Source organism: Sporisorium graminicola, chromosome SGRAM_22, assembly GCF_005498985.1.
Source record: "Sporisorium graminicola strain CBS 10092 chromosome SGRAM_22, whole genome shotgun sequence".
Classification (NCBI taxonomy): Eukaryota; Fungi; Basidiomycota; class Ustilaginomycetes; order Ustilaginales; family Ustilaginaceae; genus Sporisorium; species Sporisorium graminicola.
Genome location: NC_043731.1, coordinates 327,833 through 345,242, shown reverse-complemented (window position 1 = coordinate 345,242; position 17,410 = coordinate 327,833). Strand labels below are relative to the sequence as shown.

Here is a 17,410-nt window from a genome sequence, read left to right as displayed (position 1 = left end):
GCGAGTCATCGTCTGGCTCACCGGGCGTGTACGGTGCTGTGCTCTGTGCGAGAGCTGACTCGTTGGCATCGTTGAGAACTTTGAGCGTGAAGGAGACAAGCTCCTTGAGCGGGGTCAGAGGCTGATCCTGCATGCTTCGCAGATCGCTGCTGGCACTGGTGCCGAGTCCCATTGCGCCCCCGGAGGTATTTGGGTGGTCTTCAATGACAAGACACCACGCTGCTGGCCAAAGGAAATGTAGTGAGCCTTCGCCTGTTGCATTCGCAATTGCAGGCTCGTCAGCGGAAGCTGTGGTTGTTGGAAGAGAAAAGTCTAGGTCCAGGGTCTCTTCTGGTGCGGATGTGACGTCTGCAATCTGTTGCGAGTTATGCAGGTGTGGTTGACGCTGGTGCGACTGCGGTTCAGATGGCGTTGCAGAGAATGCGCAGATAGCGACTCCGGACGCAAAGGGCGATTGGTCATTCACGGCGTCGAAAGTGGCGAAGGCCGAGCTCAGCTCGGCGATATGCTCGTGCGCCACGTCACTCGTTGGTACGACACCTATGAGCTCTGCGCGACAGCCCAAGGGAGTTATGAGCATTCTTGGGCGTGATTGCGGTGAAGGGGGAGGGGAAGCGACGTTGGCAAAACGAGTGCACGTTAGCGGAAGTGCGGCTATTGGGCTAGACGTGACATGGACGAAAAGAGAAGTCGACGTGAGCGAGACAACAGGGCGAGTTAGAAGGCAGCGCGAATGAGCGACGTCGCTCGACGACGCTGTCGACGGTCCGGGCGGCGCGGCAAACCACGCCGAATCAGATGCGGGAGTAGAGTGCAGGACCGTTGAGCGAGATGGCAAGAAGACGACACCGTCTCCGATACGAAGTCGGTCACGCTTCGAGGTTGTGTCTGAACGGCTCTGTTTAGTTGATGGCGGTTGTGCACCAGCGAGAAAGTCGATGATTCTGGCCTGGGTAGATGCCATGAAACGCTTGTGCGCTTGGCGTTGCTGCCAGGTGAGCGACGACTGCTTGCCTTTGCCGTCGATGGAAAGGGTCGCTGCAGCGGAAAGACGATACGAGCCAGAGCTTACACGCGCAGACGGAGATAGGCGGGCGAGCGATTTGGCAAGATCTGCGGAGAGATGACGAGCAATTGTGGGGTCCAGCGATGCCGAATCGCCGTGTGTCGTGAGCTCCACATCTTTGTCCGCAGTTGCGTCGCCTTTGCTCGTGTTTGCGGAGCTATTGTCGGTCACCTCCCTGGCGTTATCGGATGCGGCCTTGTCCACGAGCTCGTCGGTGTCGGCGACGACGATAAATACCCAAAGATTGGCTTTTGACTTGCGAGAGGACGAAGACGCATCATTACTTGATGGTGATCCTTTCGAGCTTGTGTGGATTAGCGGGTCTTTTAGCAGTCGCCGAAAAGGAGTGTGGTCTCTGCCCTGTGACTCGTCCAGAGCACGCTGTCGCAATTGCGACTTGTTCACACTCGATAAGACACGTTGCACATTTGCACTCCAAGCGTTGTTGGGCTCGGGAGAGGAGTCCGTCGAGGAGGCTGCGGCTGAAGAAGCAGCATCTTGGCGTAGGTGATCATGCCCAATTGTGGTAGTTGCGTCGTCACTGCGCTTTTGCAGGCGATACCAAAAGACGGTGGTATGTGGCGGGAAAGCAAGCTTGGCGATGGAAGTGGGGGTTTTCGTGGTGAGCAGGGAGAGGTATTGTATCGATCGGGAGGGAACTGATGCGCTGTTGGGAGCTGCCGCCGATCGAGGAGCTGACACGGTGCCGGGGAAAGCAGCATTAGCAAAGGAACGCGGGAAGATGGAGTTGCTCGAGGGCGATGCATGCTGTGTGGAACCGATTCCAGCGCCTGCTCTACGATGGGCCGATGGACTGTTGGCGACGCTGGCCGAGCGTGCATGCGACGCAAACGAGCTTCCTGTCGTATGTGCCATGCTGACGGTAGGATTGCCGCTGCCGACGCCGGCCGTAGCAGCAGCTGGATTATACGCCGAAGATTGGTTCCACTTTGAGGCTGGCTCAGTCGAGCTTCAGCAGCGTGTCTCGTACATGGTCATTGTCGCCTGCATATACTGGGAGAAAGGGGCCAAGATCGAAACTTGACTGCCACCGAGCACCTTTGCGGTGTGGTTGTCGGACCTTCTTGATCGTGTTTCGTTTTATTGGTGATATGGGCGCGATGCTGAGTGTGGTCGACGAAGGCAGTTGTCGAGGAGGTTTGCGGCAACAGGCGGCTGAGCTGCTTTCGCCTGCGTCTCCCTGCTTTGTACTTCAATGCGGAGTTGGTTGCCGTGCTCCCACCCAAATCACGGAATGTCCTCAAAAGCGGAGGATGAGGGCACGGGACACGGCCGTCTCTATCTCCAAAGTCACATTGGCGGCTGCATCGCTTATCTTGCCATTGTCACATCGGAATAATCAATTCGACCCGATTTCCCACGTTGAGAAACGACTGAATCATCGTGGGTTATTATTGTCTTTTCCGTGCCCTCTTTTTCCGACATTCTTTCGATTGAATTTTTCAACGAATTGACTGCGACAAGGAACATCATGGTGATTTTCAGTTGAAGAATGCCGTCGACTCGCACACTGTACGCAGGACTTTCCAAGCTGTTCTGCTCTTCCGAGTCTGCAATCAACAATGGGGCAACGGGAAGATCACCGCCCGCAGCAAGCCACCTTGGATGCCGATCGCCTATGCACGGAAAGAAGAGCGAGTCTGAGAAGGGACTCGTATCCCGATCCAAGTGCCGATGCCATCTTCTCAATGGGCAAGATGCCTTACTGCGGGGTGGGATCACCGATGTCCGAGTCAGAATGCCACTCTACAGGATCGACACTCTCCGAGGATCAGCAAGGTCGGATTGACCTGACCGGCACGTCTCGGTGTCGATGCCGTTTGCTTGACCGAGGCTTCGATTCAATTTTTTGTTGTTGCCAATCCGAGGTCGCGTGGTGCTGCTTTTCAGAGTTCGAGGCAAGCCGCGTCTTTCAGTACGGCTTCCGACCTTACCCTTTCCGCCTCGCATGCCACTGAGCTGGAGTACGAGGTTCTGCCGATGTTCTTCTTCTGCTTCCTCTTGGAAAGCAAGTCTGCGTAGCGGAGTTCAACGTAGATGAGACGATTCAACACCACTCCCAACGTGGGCCATTTGAATCCCTTACCCGCCACCAGCCGCCAGCCACCTTGCAGCAACCTTTTCGAGCAGCAGGTTGTGTGTCAGAGCCGCTTGATGGTGGGACGTTGCAAGCGCGACTCAGTACGTTTCAAGCGTGCTAGCCGACACAGTTGTTACCAACACGGTCATTGGCAAGGCAGCGCGTGCAGTTGAGCAGTCGCTAAGGCAGCGAGAACAGCGCCACGCATGAACATGCACTTCGCTTGACAGGCAAGAATTCTCACTTTCCTCATCCAATATCGTAGCTGCCCGCGCTCACTGCAATGCAAAAGCCACACCAGCGCCGCCCGCTCTGGTGTTGCAGTGCAGCTTCTTGCATCGACCTAGATCCTATATGCGGAAACAAACTAACTGCCGATTTCTTATCTTACTCTGCCGCCCGTTTCTGGCTCGAACAACTGAGCAGCGTCGGCTGGAGTAAGCGAAGCAACCAGGACGAGGCAAAGAAGGTCTACATTTGCTCGCTCATCCACACCTTGTTCACGATGTAACGAAACTCTTTCCTGAACTGGGCGGCGATCGTCGTTGTCGTCCGTTGATCCGCTTCGATCGCCGTTGGGGCCCATTGTAGCACGTCTGTCGGTGCTTTGCGGACAGGCTCATACGATCTCGATGCTCGACATGTACGCCAAGCCATTACCAAACAAAGGGGGTGTTGCCAAGGCGAAGGCCAAGCACAGCTCACTCTGAACGGGCGACAGGGCTCTGCCATGTAGGTACGACGGTCCGTGTGCAACCGGCTCTCAACGCCAACCTTCAAAGTTACATGTATCAGTGAGACTGTGCAGCCCGCCAAGCCTGCCAAGGGCAGGGGTTCGAGCGCTCGCACCATGCTGCCAACGTCCGAGCTGTTCGTTACTTGTCCTAATGGCCCCTCGAAGAGTCTTGCCACGAAGGGAAGTCAAGCAACATACTGGACGAGATGTTCAGTTGCCCAAACTCCTATGCGAATGACTGTTAGCCAAGCTGGTGCCTCACAATGCTGAGCTAGTTCTCGCTTCTGCACACATTAGCATCGCAGACACGATGAAAGTCGAAGGCACAAAAAAACTTGTTTTTGTTCTGGAGCTAGGCCAACTCTGCGCACCCAGCACGGAATCAACAACCTTGTTATACTCAATGAGCTGTAGATTGCTTCGGACCAGGCACCACCGAACAGCATACACTCTACGATGCGGCCCGACGGTCAACAAGACGCGGTCGTCGCGAAGCCGTTGTAGATGTCAGCGGAAGTTGAAACATCGTTGGCTAAGAGACGAGGAGCGCCATCAGAGATCCGACCATTGCTGACTGCCGCCTCAGCAACGTGCCGAACAGCTCCAAAGAGGCATGGAGGAGACGGCAAAAGGCACAAGACAGCAAACTCAAAGGGGGCCTAACTCATTGGCGAGATCTACGAGATGCATAGCAGCTGCGGTCGTGCACACATAGGCATGCGGCAAGTACGATCTTCGCCTCTGACCAAAGCGAGCAGAGCTGCTCGAAAGGATGTCTACAGTATGGAGGCCAATTTGCTCGGGCAGAATGTCTCAGTGTCAATCCACAAGACGAAAATGAGGGATGGCATGGGGAGCCATTGTATGAAAAGCAAGGTCCGGAATGGCGTGGCACGCCTGGAGACAAGGGGCGCTTGTTTGTGTAAATCTGGCATCTGGAGTTGGCAGCTCAAGTGCCGTTCGGTCTCTCGCTCTTCCAAGAATGGTCGTATGCAGTGTTGTTCCTCACGAGCGTTCGTTCCTCTGCGCCATTTCCACTTCCGCTGCGAATTTTTTCCGCTCTTCTCACGCTGGTAGAATTCCAGTCGCGCTCGTTGTTGAAATCTCGTGTCACTGCTCTCGTGCTGAATTGCTCGGCTGGAATGCACCTCGGCTGTGATGTTTTGTCGGAGCTCGGCAAAGAGTCGCAGATGTGCCAAGTTTGTCGATCATCTGTCGCGCTCTCACAGCCTGCGTTGCTGCTTAATGTCGATCCTTTTCCCATTGTTTCCTGTCAGTCTGACTGCTGCTGTGCCCATTGGGCTGCATCGTCGTCGTTGTCGTCGGGCGGCTGGTCCGAGAGATGTTCTAAATTGCCTTCGCTTGCCCCGACGTTACTGATGCGATGCTGCTGTTGCAGTGTTGTTCTTCTCTTTTGTTGTTCTGGTCTTCTCTTGCTTGCTTGGTCATTCAACACCGCCCGCACCCTTTGTCTTTGAGCGGTCTCCCTCTGTGGCCGAGCCGCCCTCGTTTGCCATGAGGGCAATGACCCTCGTTGCTCGAGGTAGGGGAAGAATCGCGTGGATGAAAGGGGGAGTGCGCAGACAGGAACTGAACCTACAGTGGATGCGCACTCCCAGCTGCCAGCTGCCTCTGCCTCCTCCGCCCTCCCTCTGGTATCGGCTTGCTTCCGTCTCACCTTGCGAATCCCCCATCGTTCCTTTCTCCTCATCACCTTCATCCTTGCCCTCCTCTCTCTCTCTCTCCTCTCCTCTCCACCCTCACCCTATCCTCATCACTTCACCCGAACGACCACCCCAGATCCTTAGAAGTGGCTTTGAGAGTTCACGACGATCCATCACCCTGTCTCTTTCCAACACCTAACGACAACTACAAGCACAGCTGCAACAGCATTCATCCTACCTACCCGCTGTCTTCTCTTCTCCTGTTAGTCTTGGCTCACTAGCATCCTGTCCAGTCTCACGGCATACTCTCCACGACCATCTATCATAGCACCTCGCGCATCAGCATTGCCCCGACCTTCATCAATCCGCACAAAGCACACACACACAGCAAAGATGCGTCTCTCACTGCAGATTTTGGTGGTCGCCTTTGCCGCCCTCCTTTGCGCTGTCTCATCCACCGATGCTAAGCTTCAGCGAGGTCTCGCCTGGGGTGTCAACAACAACTACGGCCCTCGCATGGCCAAGGGTCTCGTCAAGTGGTACTGGCACTGGCAGGATGGTGCCAACCCTAAGTTTGATGGCAAGTTGCAGTTCATCCCTTGCTTCTGGGGTCCCAAGTACTACTCTCAGTGGCGTCAGCGCAAGCAGGAGATGAAGGGAAACCTGCCCAAGTACATCCTTAGTTTCAACGAGCCCGAGATCTCTGGTCAAGCCAACCTCAGCCCCAAGTATGCCGCCAAGCTGCACATGAAGGAGCTCGAACCTTACGCCAAGAAGGGCGTCAAGATCAGCTCGCCCCAGATGGTTTGGAAGACCCAGTGGCTCGAGGAGTTCATGCACGAGTGCAACAAGCTCGGATGCACCATTGATTTTGTCGCCATCCACTGGTACGGTACCACCCGCGACATGGCCAAATTTAAGAAGTGGATCAAGACCATCCACAAGAAGTTCAACAAGCCCATCTGGGTCACCGAGTACGGCGTCACCGCCGCCTCCGGTCCCAACATGTCTGCCATCAGGAAGTTCCACATGGACGCCACCGCGTGGATGACCAGCGTTAAGTATGTCAAGCGCGCCGCGTGGCTGGGATGCTTCGAGATCAACAACCCTCCCGACTCGTACGCCAACAACAAGAACGCCTTCCTCAACAGCAACGGTTCGCTGCGTGACATTGCCTACTGGTACCTCTACTCGCACAAGCCCAGCCACAAGCGCTCGGTCCACCACTCGAACCGCGCTCTCCCTTCGGCGCATGCCGCTCGCCGCAGCTTGACGCACAAGGACGAGGATGGTAACGACATTGTTGATGACGAGGACGAATTCGAGGCACCCGAGCACATTGTCGAGTGCGACGAGTACTGCCAGCTGCGTGAACAGGCGGTCGCCAAATACGAGGCTGAGCACGGCACCATCAGCGACGTGGACGAGCTTGACGACGACAACGAGGACGACGCCGAGAACTAGGCCTAGTCTTTTTCTCGCTGCTTCGTTGAAGAAATCATCGTCATGGGTCATACATGAGATTGCTTGCTCGTCGTCACTCGATTGTCTTTCTGCCCGAACTGTTTCTCGTCACCTCGCCGTCGCGCGCAATGGTCCGCATGCCTCGTAGTGGGTGCTGGCACTTGCCTTCTTGGCCCCGCAGAACGCCTTCTAGTTCCTACACCTCCATCATGACCCGGCTTGTTTCCTTCTCGTTTCCAGAGTCCATAGTTTCGTTTTCTTGTTTCTTCTCTTTACTTTTTTGTGTTTATCTTTCCTCCCTTCGTTCCTTCCCTCCTTCGTTCCTTCCTTCTTTCCCCTTTCTCGTCTTCGCTTCGTCGTGTCTGCTGTGAAGCGCGTGTTGACGGTCGCTGGTCCGGTCAGTCCTCGCACTTCACTTTCTTCTTGCTGAAGGAGTACAGGTGCTGTAGAAAACCGGCTTTTCTTGTCACTGCCTCCAGGTAGTCATTCCCCGACTCACTCGGTAGATCTTCTTCACGAAAAAGAAAGGCAGATTGTTCCTCCTCTTTCAATCGAGCTTCTTGTCCCACTCTATGTCGTCTGTGAGAATTGGTTGAATGTCAGAGGTCGATTGAATCGATATTGTTGAATTCATCTGCACAACTGGATGACGAGTCGAAGGTGGCGCTGTGCTCTTTGTTCGCTCACGCTCCTTCTGATCCCCCAGTCGTCACTTCCGCTCAAGGTCTTGGCTTGCAATGGACTGCTGGTCACGATATGCTAGCATCGTCGCTTGGCTATCGACAAAAAGGGACAGGAGCGACAGGTTGAGGTCGCCGCCGTTGTGTCAGCATCCTTTGCTGCTCCCAGTCGAGACGTGGGAAGAGTGCTACCGTCTCAACACTCTCCGCCTCGCTCAAAAGGAAAGCTTCCTAGGAACTCAGGTTCCTTCTCTCCTCTCTTTCTCCTCAAGCCACGAAAGCATCGTCAACAGCGAACGGCTGAAACTGCCAGCTGTCAAACACGATCATCGCCGCCAGCCAGCAATCCCCGGGGACAAGAATAAGCAGAAATGGAGATCGCATCGGCCAAATGTCTATTAATAAAATCGGAAAATCCACCCGTCATCTTGCGGCGAGGTGCATATCCCGCATTTTGACAGAGAGACAGAGGGAGAGAGAGAAAAAGAAAGCGACAAAGCGAGCGAGTTCGGAACTGCTCATCGGACGTGGAAATCGGAATGCAAATGCAAATGGCCCATTCGACCAACATTCGACGACGACGACTCGCAGGTCACTCTTACCTCACCTGCTTGCCCGCTTTCATTTCCATTCTTACCTCTTCTGCACAAAGCCCAAATCCGCCCAGGCCTCAGCAGACCGCACGAGTCGCTTCGGGAACCGGCTCTGAGAGGCATCACCTTGACGTCTCTGCCATATGTTGGATCGGTGTGCGCGACAGGGTGACTGACTAGCAAGCAAGCGTACCGCGGTCACTTCATTCTTTGCATGCTGTTCGAGGCCAGCTGCCACTCCGTCGTCTTCCATCGTTGCGCAGCCGAGACGTCGTTCAAGCAGTTGAGCAGTATATACCAGCCCTCCTCCTCCTACAGCCGTACGAGCAAAGTCGCTAGATTCGCACTCCCTGGTCGTCAGCGCACTCTCATCGTAGCGAGATCGAACCACTTGTGCGGCTTTTTACCCGTCTCGAACAAGCTCTGGGATTCGAACTGTAACGCTGCTGCTCAAGTGCGTCAGCTTTCTACATTCGCATCGGCATCACTTCCGACTTGGCGCTGCTCTGCGATCACCATGCCTTCGGCCGATCCGAAGAAGGCGTTGCCAGGCGGTGGACCTGCGTCGTTGATCACACTCAAGACGCATCCGCCGCTTCCCGCGTTTAGCATCCCTCACCGTGTGCCCGATCCTTCCTCAGACATTTCCTCATTCAAGCTATCCATCCTTCGCATTCTCACAGGTCAGACCAATGCGCAGTCATCGACCAAGCCGCTCACTTTCTCGGAGGAGGTCAAGGAAAAGGCCATCAACGGCTGGAAGATGCAGATGCTCACGCTCGAACTTCGACAAAAGGATGACCTGGAAGAACAAGATCACGTCGACGAGGCACCACTGGATGACGGCGACGCAGCAGGGTCCAAAGAGATGCGTGGCTTTGAGCTTCAAGACCATCACGAGTGCAGCCTCATCGAAGAGGGGGACATGATCGTTGTGCGCCTCAAGCCCGGCCACACGCTGCAAGAGCTCGAGCTGCCAAAGCTCGGCTCCGACCATCGCTACTCGGCACCCACAGGCTCGCTCACTCGGGCTGGCACGCTGTCCGAACCGCCGCCGTATTCGATCATTCAACCATCAGAGCCTTCCTCCTTCTCATCATCGGTCGGCGCACAGCCTAACGCCAACTACCATCAGCATCGGTACCAAGACTATCGCTCTGCCTTCCGCGTCGTTACGGCCAACAACGTCGGCTCGGGTCACGTTCGTAGAAGCACGGCCACCAACACGGCCTACGCCGGCAACCCATCTGGCCTCGGACAGGGGCTTAATCTGCTGCAATCTTCGTCAACCAGACCCGGCGGCATGAAGGGAAAGCGTCGCTCGTCGTCTTCCGCCGCGCTGCCCAAGGCAAGCGCCAGTCCTAAGCTTGGCTCGACGGCTGTGTTGCCCGGTACAACCGCTGCAGGCGTCACGGGTGCTCCTGCCACCTCGACCAACCCTAGCACAGTCGCCCATGCTGCATCGACGATTGACCAGCAGAACGTAGCCTCGCCGCCCATGTCGCCCAGGCTCGGATCCGGCACGGCCACTCCTGTTTCAGTCTCAGGTGCGCCTGATGCGCCGCTGCGCAGGAACAGCTCGTCCGTCGTCACCGTCCAGGCGGGGCAGCGCTCCACCGCCGCACCAGCGACAGCGGCAGCTGCATCTTCTTCATCGCCCAATCCAAACGGAAAGTCGTCGGCGCAGTTCCCAGCCATGCCCGCCACTGCGCTTGTCATCGGACCCGGTGTTCAGGGTCAGGTCGGGCGCAACCCTGCCAGCGCCGCTGCGCCCATCGGATCGTATGGAGGCGCCGAGATCAGCGAGTACGGCAACGCCAAGGGTCTGGTCGGCTTCACTTCGGCGGGCGGATCAGACCTCAGAGCCAAACCACGACGCAAGCCAAGCAAGCAGAACAGTCAGGAGTACATCTCAACAGCTGCGACAGAGACAAACGTACTCGATACCAGCGCTTCGCGTCGTCGACCTTCGAATCCTGCCATGGCTGCAGCTGACGCAGCCGAGAGACGCGCCGCTCTCGTCAGGGAGCCGTCTGCCGAGGCGGCTAACAATGGCGCGACTGACGCTGCAGCGAAAAGGCCGGCGAAAGAGAGACAAGCGTCCTCGAGTAACCGGATCGACAAGTCGGAGCTTCCCAGTCCGCCTGTACTGCCTCCCATCCAAAACTTGGCGCCGTTCCCCGAATTCGAGGCGGCATCAAAGCCGAAGAAGGAGAGAGACCTGCCCGCTATGCCCATGGCGGCTGACGAGCCCGAGACGAGCAAGTTGATGGTCGCTGTGAGCGCTCCCACCGAGTCCAAGCCTCCGAGGCTCTCATTCCTGCGCAAGTTCAGCTCCAACACTCAAACCAGCAGAAACACGGACAGCGGGGCGGACTCACCCGCTCAAGAATCATCGACTCGAGGCGGCGGCGCATTCGGCTTCACCCGCCAGCCACTGACGACTAGTGTACCGTTGGACGAGATGGATCCCGCCATCAAGCCGGCACTCGACGGAGAGGTGTCGCAGCCCAACAGCTTGACGCGCGCAGAGAGGCGGTACCTCGAAGTGCAGAAGGCTTTAGCCGTGGAGAGGGAGAAGCAGGCCGAGGCGGAGAAATTGCGTGCGGACGACATCCGGGCTTCGCAGACCCGCAAGGAGAAGGAGAGGGAGAGGAAGGAGAGCGAGGCTAAGAAGAGGGCCGAGGAGCAGAAGTGGGAGATGTGGGAGGAGGTGAGACGCAGGCAGAAGAGTGGTAACCCCACGAGCACGCCCGTACCTCCGGCTATTCAGAGGCTGTACAGCGGTGCGGCGAATGAAGGCGGCGGAGGGTCGTCGAAGGCAGCGGCCAAGCAGGCTGCTTCGCCCGCTGCAACCGCCGCATCTACTCCGGCAGAGCTGGGATCGTCTACGACGCCTGACAGCAGCGCTGTAGCTGCGGCCCCTTTGCCAGCTGCAGTCTCTTCGACAAACGGCACCTTTTCTATGTCGAACGCGCAACCCGCTTCGCCCAATGACAACAGTCACGGTAACGGCAATGGCAGTGGCATCGGGCAGCGCATCGAGCTAGGTCTGGAACGCATCACACGCCTTCTCGCCCGTCTCGGCTCGCCTCACAAGCGCTTCCCCGTCATCCACGTCGCCGGCACCAACGGCAAAGGCAGCACCATCGCCTACCTCGACTCGATCATCCGCAACGCGCTCGACATTCGCACAGGAACCTTTGTCAGTCCGCACCTCATCGAACGGCGCGACTGCTGCAAGGTCGACGGCGAGGTCGTGGTCAAGGATGTGTGGAGGCAGGCGCAGTCGGATGTGCTGTTTGCCGACCAGGGGCTTGATATTGCTGCCAGTGCGGATGACGATGGACAGCCGTTGAAGTCGTCGCCGTTTGAATTGCTGACTGCTCAGACGTTCCAGGCGTTCTCGCTGCTGCCGGAATCAAGGCGGCCAGAGGTACTGCTGATTGAGGTGGGACTGGGGGGGAGGCTGGATGCCACGAATGTGTTTGACGACTCGCAGGTGTTGGCTAGCATCATTTGTCCGATTGATCGCGATCACGAGGCGTTTTTGGGGAGCAAGCTGGAAGGCATCGCGCGCGAGAAGGCCGGGATCGTCAAGGACAATGGGCTCTGTGTCATCGCCGATCAGAGGTTGGAAGATACTTCGGCCGTGGATCAGCTTGCGCTGGGCCCGCTCGAGAACGAAGCCAAGCAGTTGGGGGCTCGAGCAGCGGGGATCTTGGACTCGGTGCGCAACGTGTGCATGTCCCGCAATGCGCGGCTGGTCAAGACGTATATCCCGTGGAAGCTGCTGTCGCTCCCACCGACGAAATCGGAGCGATGGGGCAGCTCAATTGATTTCACGCCACGTCTGGCTCCGACGCTGTTCCTGTCGACATCGGGATTGAATCCGCCGTCGACGTTTGTAGCGCATCCGCACGATCCGGTCGTGTTTTCGGTGCCCGTCAGCGTCGAGCGCACGAGAGCCAACCTGACGGGCGTCTGCATGGCGGTTCAGACGCTCTCGTCGATCGCGCGCGACGAGTGGGCGCAGGATCGATGGGAGGAGCTGCGCACGCGGATCATGTGGGGGCTGCGCGACGATGCCGAGGCGAATCTGCGCGTGAGGGAGTCGATCAACGCGGTGCGATGGGCGGGGCGGTGCTCGTGGCATAAAGTGGATGGTGCGGATGTGCTGGTGGATGGAGCACACAACGAGTCGAGTGCGATCGCGCTGCGAGAGTATATCGATGGGTGTCTGGCCGCGCGCGCGTTGTCGGATCCAGTGGCGGACGGGCCGAAGGGTAAAGCGAAGAGCAAGGCCGAGGCGCAGCAGTACGAGGTCACTTATATCTTTGCCTTCTCCGAAGGCAAGGATTACGAGGCTATGGCGCAGGCACTTCTGGCGCAACCTGGTCCACTGGTGGAGCGCCAGAACGTCGCGCTGACGACTTTCAGTCCTCCAGAGGGCATGCCCTGGGTAAGGAGTGTGGAGCTTGCCGATTCGCTGGCGACGCTGAAACGCGTCGCTCAGACGGTGGATGTTGGAGAGCTGAGGACGTTTGGCGATGTAGATGGCGCGATCGAGTGGGCCAAGCAGAGGAAAGGGCCGGTGGTGGTGGCAGGAAGTTTGTATCTCGTTGCGGACACGTATAGGTTGCTGTTGAGGAAGGGCGTCTGGTCCCAGTGAAATGAAGGTGGTTGAATTGGCAATCGAGAAGTGTGGAGAGTCGTGTGTGAGATTGTGAAAGATTGGTAAAGTTAGTGATTGAGATGGTGGGGCGGGTGATAGTGAAGGGTGGGTGGCGAGCGCGCGGCGGGGTCGGTGGTCGGAGATTGTGGATGAACGAGTTGGGCGGATCATGGGTGACTTGAGGCTCAGGGCCACATTGTCTCCCATGCCATTGTGAAAGGCTTGTCTTTGGTGGGAATGTCATATGAGGCCGTTGAGTCAATGGCGAAATAGGTTGAAGCAACACGTTGTCACGCAATGAGCAGGCTACAGTTGAAGCTTTCATTCGGGCTTAGGATAGGGTTCGGACAGAGCGAGCACTGCAAAGGCGAGGCTGCCGGGCAAATAGGCAGAGAAACGGTCCAGGACGAGTGAGGCATGGTGGGTCTCTTGATGGATAGCTAGGAGATGGAATAAAAGAGAAGAGGGGAGATACTGTGGATGACTTGGCCGATGGGTATCGATCCTGAGTCTTCTCCACGCTTCCTTGACTTTGGTTCCTCTCGAACCAAACACTCTTTTGAACACAATCCCGCTCGAACACGACTTATCCTTTCTGTATTCAATAGTGGTTACTCACGATGACGACTAGCACGAGCGAGCCAAGGTTACTGGCAACCCGGCTCACCCTCCTGTTCCCTCTCCTCCTCCTCCTCCTCCTCCTCCTCCTCCTCTCCCTTTGCTGTGATGCCACCCTTATCCGCCGCGACGAACATGCCATCGTGATTCCCCTCACCTACGCTCCAAAATCCGACCTCTTTACAGCAACCATCTCCATCGGCTCGTCCGGCAGCACGTACAATCTGATCGTCGACACGGGCTCGCCCTTCCTCGCGCTACAGAACGCCTTGTTCCACCCGAGCCCATCGACGTACGATCCGCAAAACAAGGGGCAACCGGACATGGGTGGAGGTGGAGGATACATGTTCACCACCCCGGATGCTGACAAGAAGGAAGAGAGGCCCAAGATGCACTTTGTCGTAGACAGCGCTTGGTTGGTCGAGGCGAGTGGCGTGCGGGCGGGGGCCGGCGCGAAGGCGGGCAATGTCACGGTGGGATTGACGCAGTTGGACGACTTGAACGAGGCACAGGGGATTCTGGGATTGAGTCCGCCGTTTAGTCTGGTTGGCGGTGCATCTGTTGGAGGTAAGAGTGGGAAGAGTAAACGAGATGCTTCCGCCCCTCCTCCTCCTTCCGCTGTCGGAAAAGAAGGAGCACCACCAGCACAGCAAGCAGGCAAACTGCCATCGCTAGACGTCTCGTTCCTCCACTCCTATCTCTCATCCGAATCCCGCAAGACGCTCGGCATGATCGGCTCCTCTCACTTCTACCTCGACTTCACGCCCTCGACGATACTCAACCCAGTCCCCACAGGTGAGCTCGTCTTCCCGCTTACCGGCACGATGCTGCCCACGACCACCTCGGGCTACAACTACTCGGGTGCGATCACCATCGACCCTTCCTCTGGGTCGACGTATCCCTCGCATCCATTTTGGGGCATTGCGCACCGTTCCGATCTGAGGTTTGTTCTCGGCGATGCTGTGCTGGAGGATGTGCGCATCGACGCGGTGCTGCTGGATAGTGGAACGTCGGGGATCATTGCGCCGCCGTCGGAGGTGGAGAAGATATTTGCTGCAACGCGGGACCGCATCGCGATCTCTGCGGGTCGGGAAGGTGAGGGGAAGGCGGTGCTGGGCAAGGCACGATGCAGCGAGGACCTGCGGATGGGATTCGAGCTAGGCGCAGGCAACCGCGCGCTGTTTGAATCCGTTCGCCGCACCGCGCAGCCGGACGGGAGGTTCGTCGAGACCAAACACGACGCTGAGGGGTGGGGCAAGCGCGGCCTGTATGACGGACTAGTGGTGTGGAAGTCGTATGCAGACACTGTGAGCAATAGCATCCACGGCTTGCTCCACGGCCTCTCCGACTGGCTCCACCTCTTCCCCCCCGCAGACGCCGATGGCGCTGCCATCGCCAAACGTCACCTCCGCTCCCACAAACTGCTCCGTCGCGTTCCTCTCCTCCGTGTCGGCGTCGACCTGCTCCCCCCAAGCTCCGCTCCTCCCGCCGCCCAGGATAACGCCTCCGGCGCCGCCGAGCCCGATGAAAAGAATTGCCAGGTCAGCCTCATCGGCAGCCCGCAGGTCGAGGCCATGTTCCCCAGCAACGGCCCCAACTTCAAGGTCTGGATCCTCGGATTGGAATTCTTCCAGTCCAACCTGATTTATCATAACTTGGACACGGCGCAGACCGTGGTTGTCCCGAGGAACTCTCCTTCCTAAACCATCCATCACCCTAGTTGCTTGAAGGCTCACGCTTTCCCGTTCCTCCCTCCTCCGCACTCATCTTGGCTTCTCTACGCTGTTGTTACATTATGACTTTGTCAAGCTCGACGTTTGTCGCCCGTCATTTATTCCTTTCGCTCACTCATGCATGGTGATCTCATGAATCTACACGATTGTCACTCTTTCCTTGATCTTCAGGCTGCTGGCTGTGCAGAGAACGAACTTGTCATTGCAGGGCGAACTGATGCGACAAGGAGTCGCTTAGGACATCTTGGCAACGCATCGAATGCATTCCCCCTGCTTCATGTACTCGAAACCCTTGTTGATGTTGTCCAAGTCGGTGGTGTGGGTGATGTAGTCGTCGACCTTGAATGTGCCGTTCAAGTACCTCTCGACAATACCGGGCAGCTCGGTCCTGCCCTTGACACCGCCGAACGCTGAACCCTGCCACTTGCGACCAGTGACGAGCTGGAAGGGACGGGTAGCGATCTCCTGACCGGCAGCAGCGACACCGATGACGGTGCTGACACCCCAGCCCTTGTGGCAGGCCTCGAGGGCGGAACGCATGACCTTGACGTTGCCGGTGCAGTCGAAGGTGTAGTCCAAGCCGCCGTCGGTGATCTCGACTAGGTGAGAAACGATGTCCTTGTCACCGAGCTTGGAAGGGTTGATGAAGTCGGTGGCGCCGAACTTCTTGGACCAAGCCTCCTTCTGGTCGTTAGTGTCGATGGCAATGATGCGACCGGCACCCGCGTCGACTGCACCGGTGATGACGGCGAGACCGACACAGCCAATGCCAAATACGGCGACGGTGGAGCCCTTCTCGACATTGGCAGTGTGGGTAGCGGCACCCCAGCCGGTGGTGACACCACAGCCGAGCAAGCAAGTCCTGTCGCGTGGCGCCTTAGGGTTGATGGCGACAAGCGAGTACTGCGAGACGACCGTGTACTGCGAGAAGGTGGAGCAGCCCATGAAGTGGTTGAGCTCCTTACCCTTGCAGCTGAAGCGCTTGGTCTTGTCTGGCATGAGACCTTGACCCTGGGTAGCACGCACGGCCTGGCAGAGGTTGGTCTTGCCGGACTTGCAGAACTTGCACTCGCGGCACTCGGCAGTGTAGAGGAGGATGACCGAGTCGCCCTCCTTGACGTGTTCGACGCCCTCGCCGACAGACTCAACAATACCAGCGCCTTCGTGACCAAGGATGGCGGGAAAAGCTCCCTCCGGGTCGGAACCAGAGAGCGTGTAGGCATCCGTGTGGCACAAACCGGTGTGGGTGATCTGAACACGAACCTCGCCGGCACGCGGAGGCTGGACCTCGATCTCTTCGATCGACATGGGCTTGCCGGCCTCCCAGGCGACGGCGGCCTTGCACTTGATGGTTTCTCCTTTGGCCATGGTTGATTGTTTTGGTTTGAAGAGATATGGGCGGATGATGGAGGGGAAGAGAACAAGAACGAAAGAAAAATGGAAGGAAAGGAAACGCAGGTAATGCACTCACGGTGAGCTGGCCGGAGCGGAGAAAGCGTGCCAAAGTGACTGGATGTCGTGTGAAGAGGAAGTTCGCGCTGTTCACCGAAGCAGATGACTGAGCAATTGCGCTTGCGGCTTTTACAGTACTTTTGCTTTGCGGGCGGTTCAGCACGCGGGGAATAAAGGTGGAGGTTCAAGCCTTGTTATCCGCGGCTTGCCTGCTTGCTTTTCGCACGGTCGAAGAACAAAAAGAACAAAACAACGGAGTCACGGAATAATCGGGCGAATCTGATGCGAGGCTGAATGCATCGGGAGAGGACCAACACGACCTGGACTTCAGGCGCGCAGGAACAAAAGTGTTGTTCTCTCCACCTGTGTGAGCTTGTTTTGTTTGGATTTGTGGCTGAGTCGCTTTGAGTTGCAGATCGTGCATGCTTCATGTGACTTTATCCAAGAAGAGCAACACCAACGCTCCCTGCCATTGACCTGGACCATCACTTCGAAATCAGCCGTTACCCTCTCTGCGACCAGAAGTCGGGCCAGTCGCACGGAGCTGCCGACAACAGACTGACTTCATTCTCGCCTGGGAACTCGCTACTCCCACCAACTGCACACACGCACATGCACATGCACACGC

At 57.2% G+C, this 17,410-nt stretch overlaps 4 protein-coding genes across 4 annotated transcripts; 3 read left to right on the top strand and 1 right to left on the bottom strand.

Moving 5' to 3' along the window:
• Positions 1 to 5,960: 5,960 nt before the first annotated feature.
• EX895_003733 (uncharacterized protein) lies at positions 5,961 to 7,031 on the top strand (the record flags this gene model as incomplete). Its single annotated transcript, XM_029884331.1, has 1 exon — positions 5,961 to 7,031. One exon carries the CDS (start codon positions 5,961 to 5,963, stop codon positions 7,029 to 7,031), a length of 1,071 nt encoding a protein of 356 aa, XP_029739041.1.
• Positions 7,032 to 8,821: 1,790 nt separating this feature from the next.
• Positions 8,822 to 12,976, top strand: EX895_003732 (uncharacterized protein; the record flags this gene model as incomplete). The annotated part of the gene is made up of 1 exon (XM_029884330.1): positions 8,822 to 12,976. The coding sequence occupies one exon, from the start codon at positions 8,822 to 8,824 to the stop codon at positions 12,974 to 12,976; it is 4,155 nt and encodes a 1,384-aa protein (XP_029739040.1).
• Positions 12,977 to 13,599: 623 nt separating this feature from the next.
• EX895_003731 (uncharacterized protein) lies at positions 13,600 to 15,300 on the top strand (the record flags this gene model as incomplete). The annotated part of the gene is made up of 1 exon (XM_029884329.1): positions 13,600 to 15,300. One exon carries the CDS (start codon positions 13,600 to 13,602, stop codon positions 15,298 to 15,300), a length of 1,701 nt encoding a protein of 566 aa, XP_029739039.1.
• A 264-nt stretch (positions 15,301 to 15,564) lies between these two features.
• EX895_003730 (uncharacterized protein) lies at positions 15,565 to 16,698 on the bottom strand (the record flags this gene model as incomplete). Its single annotated transcript, XM_029884328.1, has 1 exon — positions 15,565 to 16,698. One exon carries the CDS (start codon positions 16,696 to 16,698, stop codon positions 15,565 to 15,567), a length of 1,134 nt encoding a protein of 377 aa, XP_029739038.1.
• Positions 16,699 to 17,410: the final 712 nt, after the last annotated feature.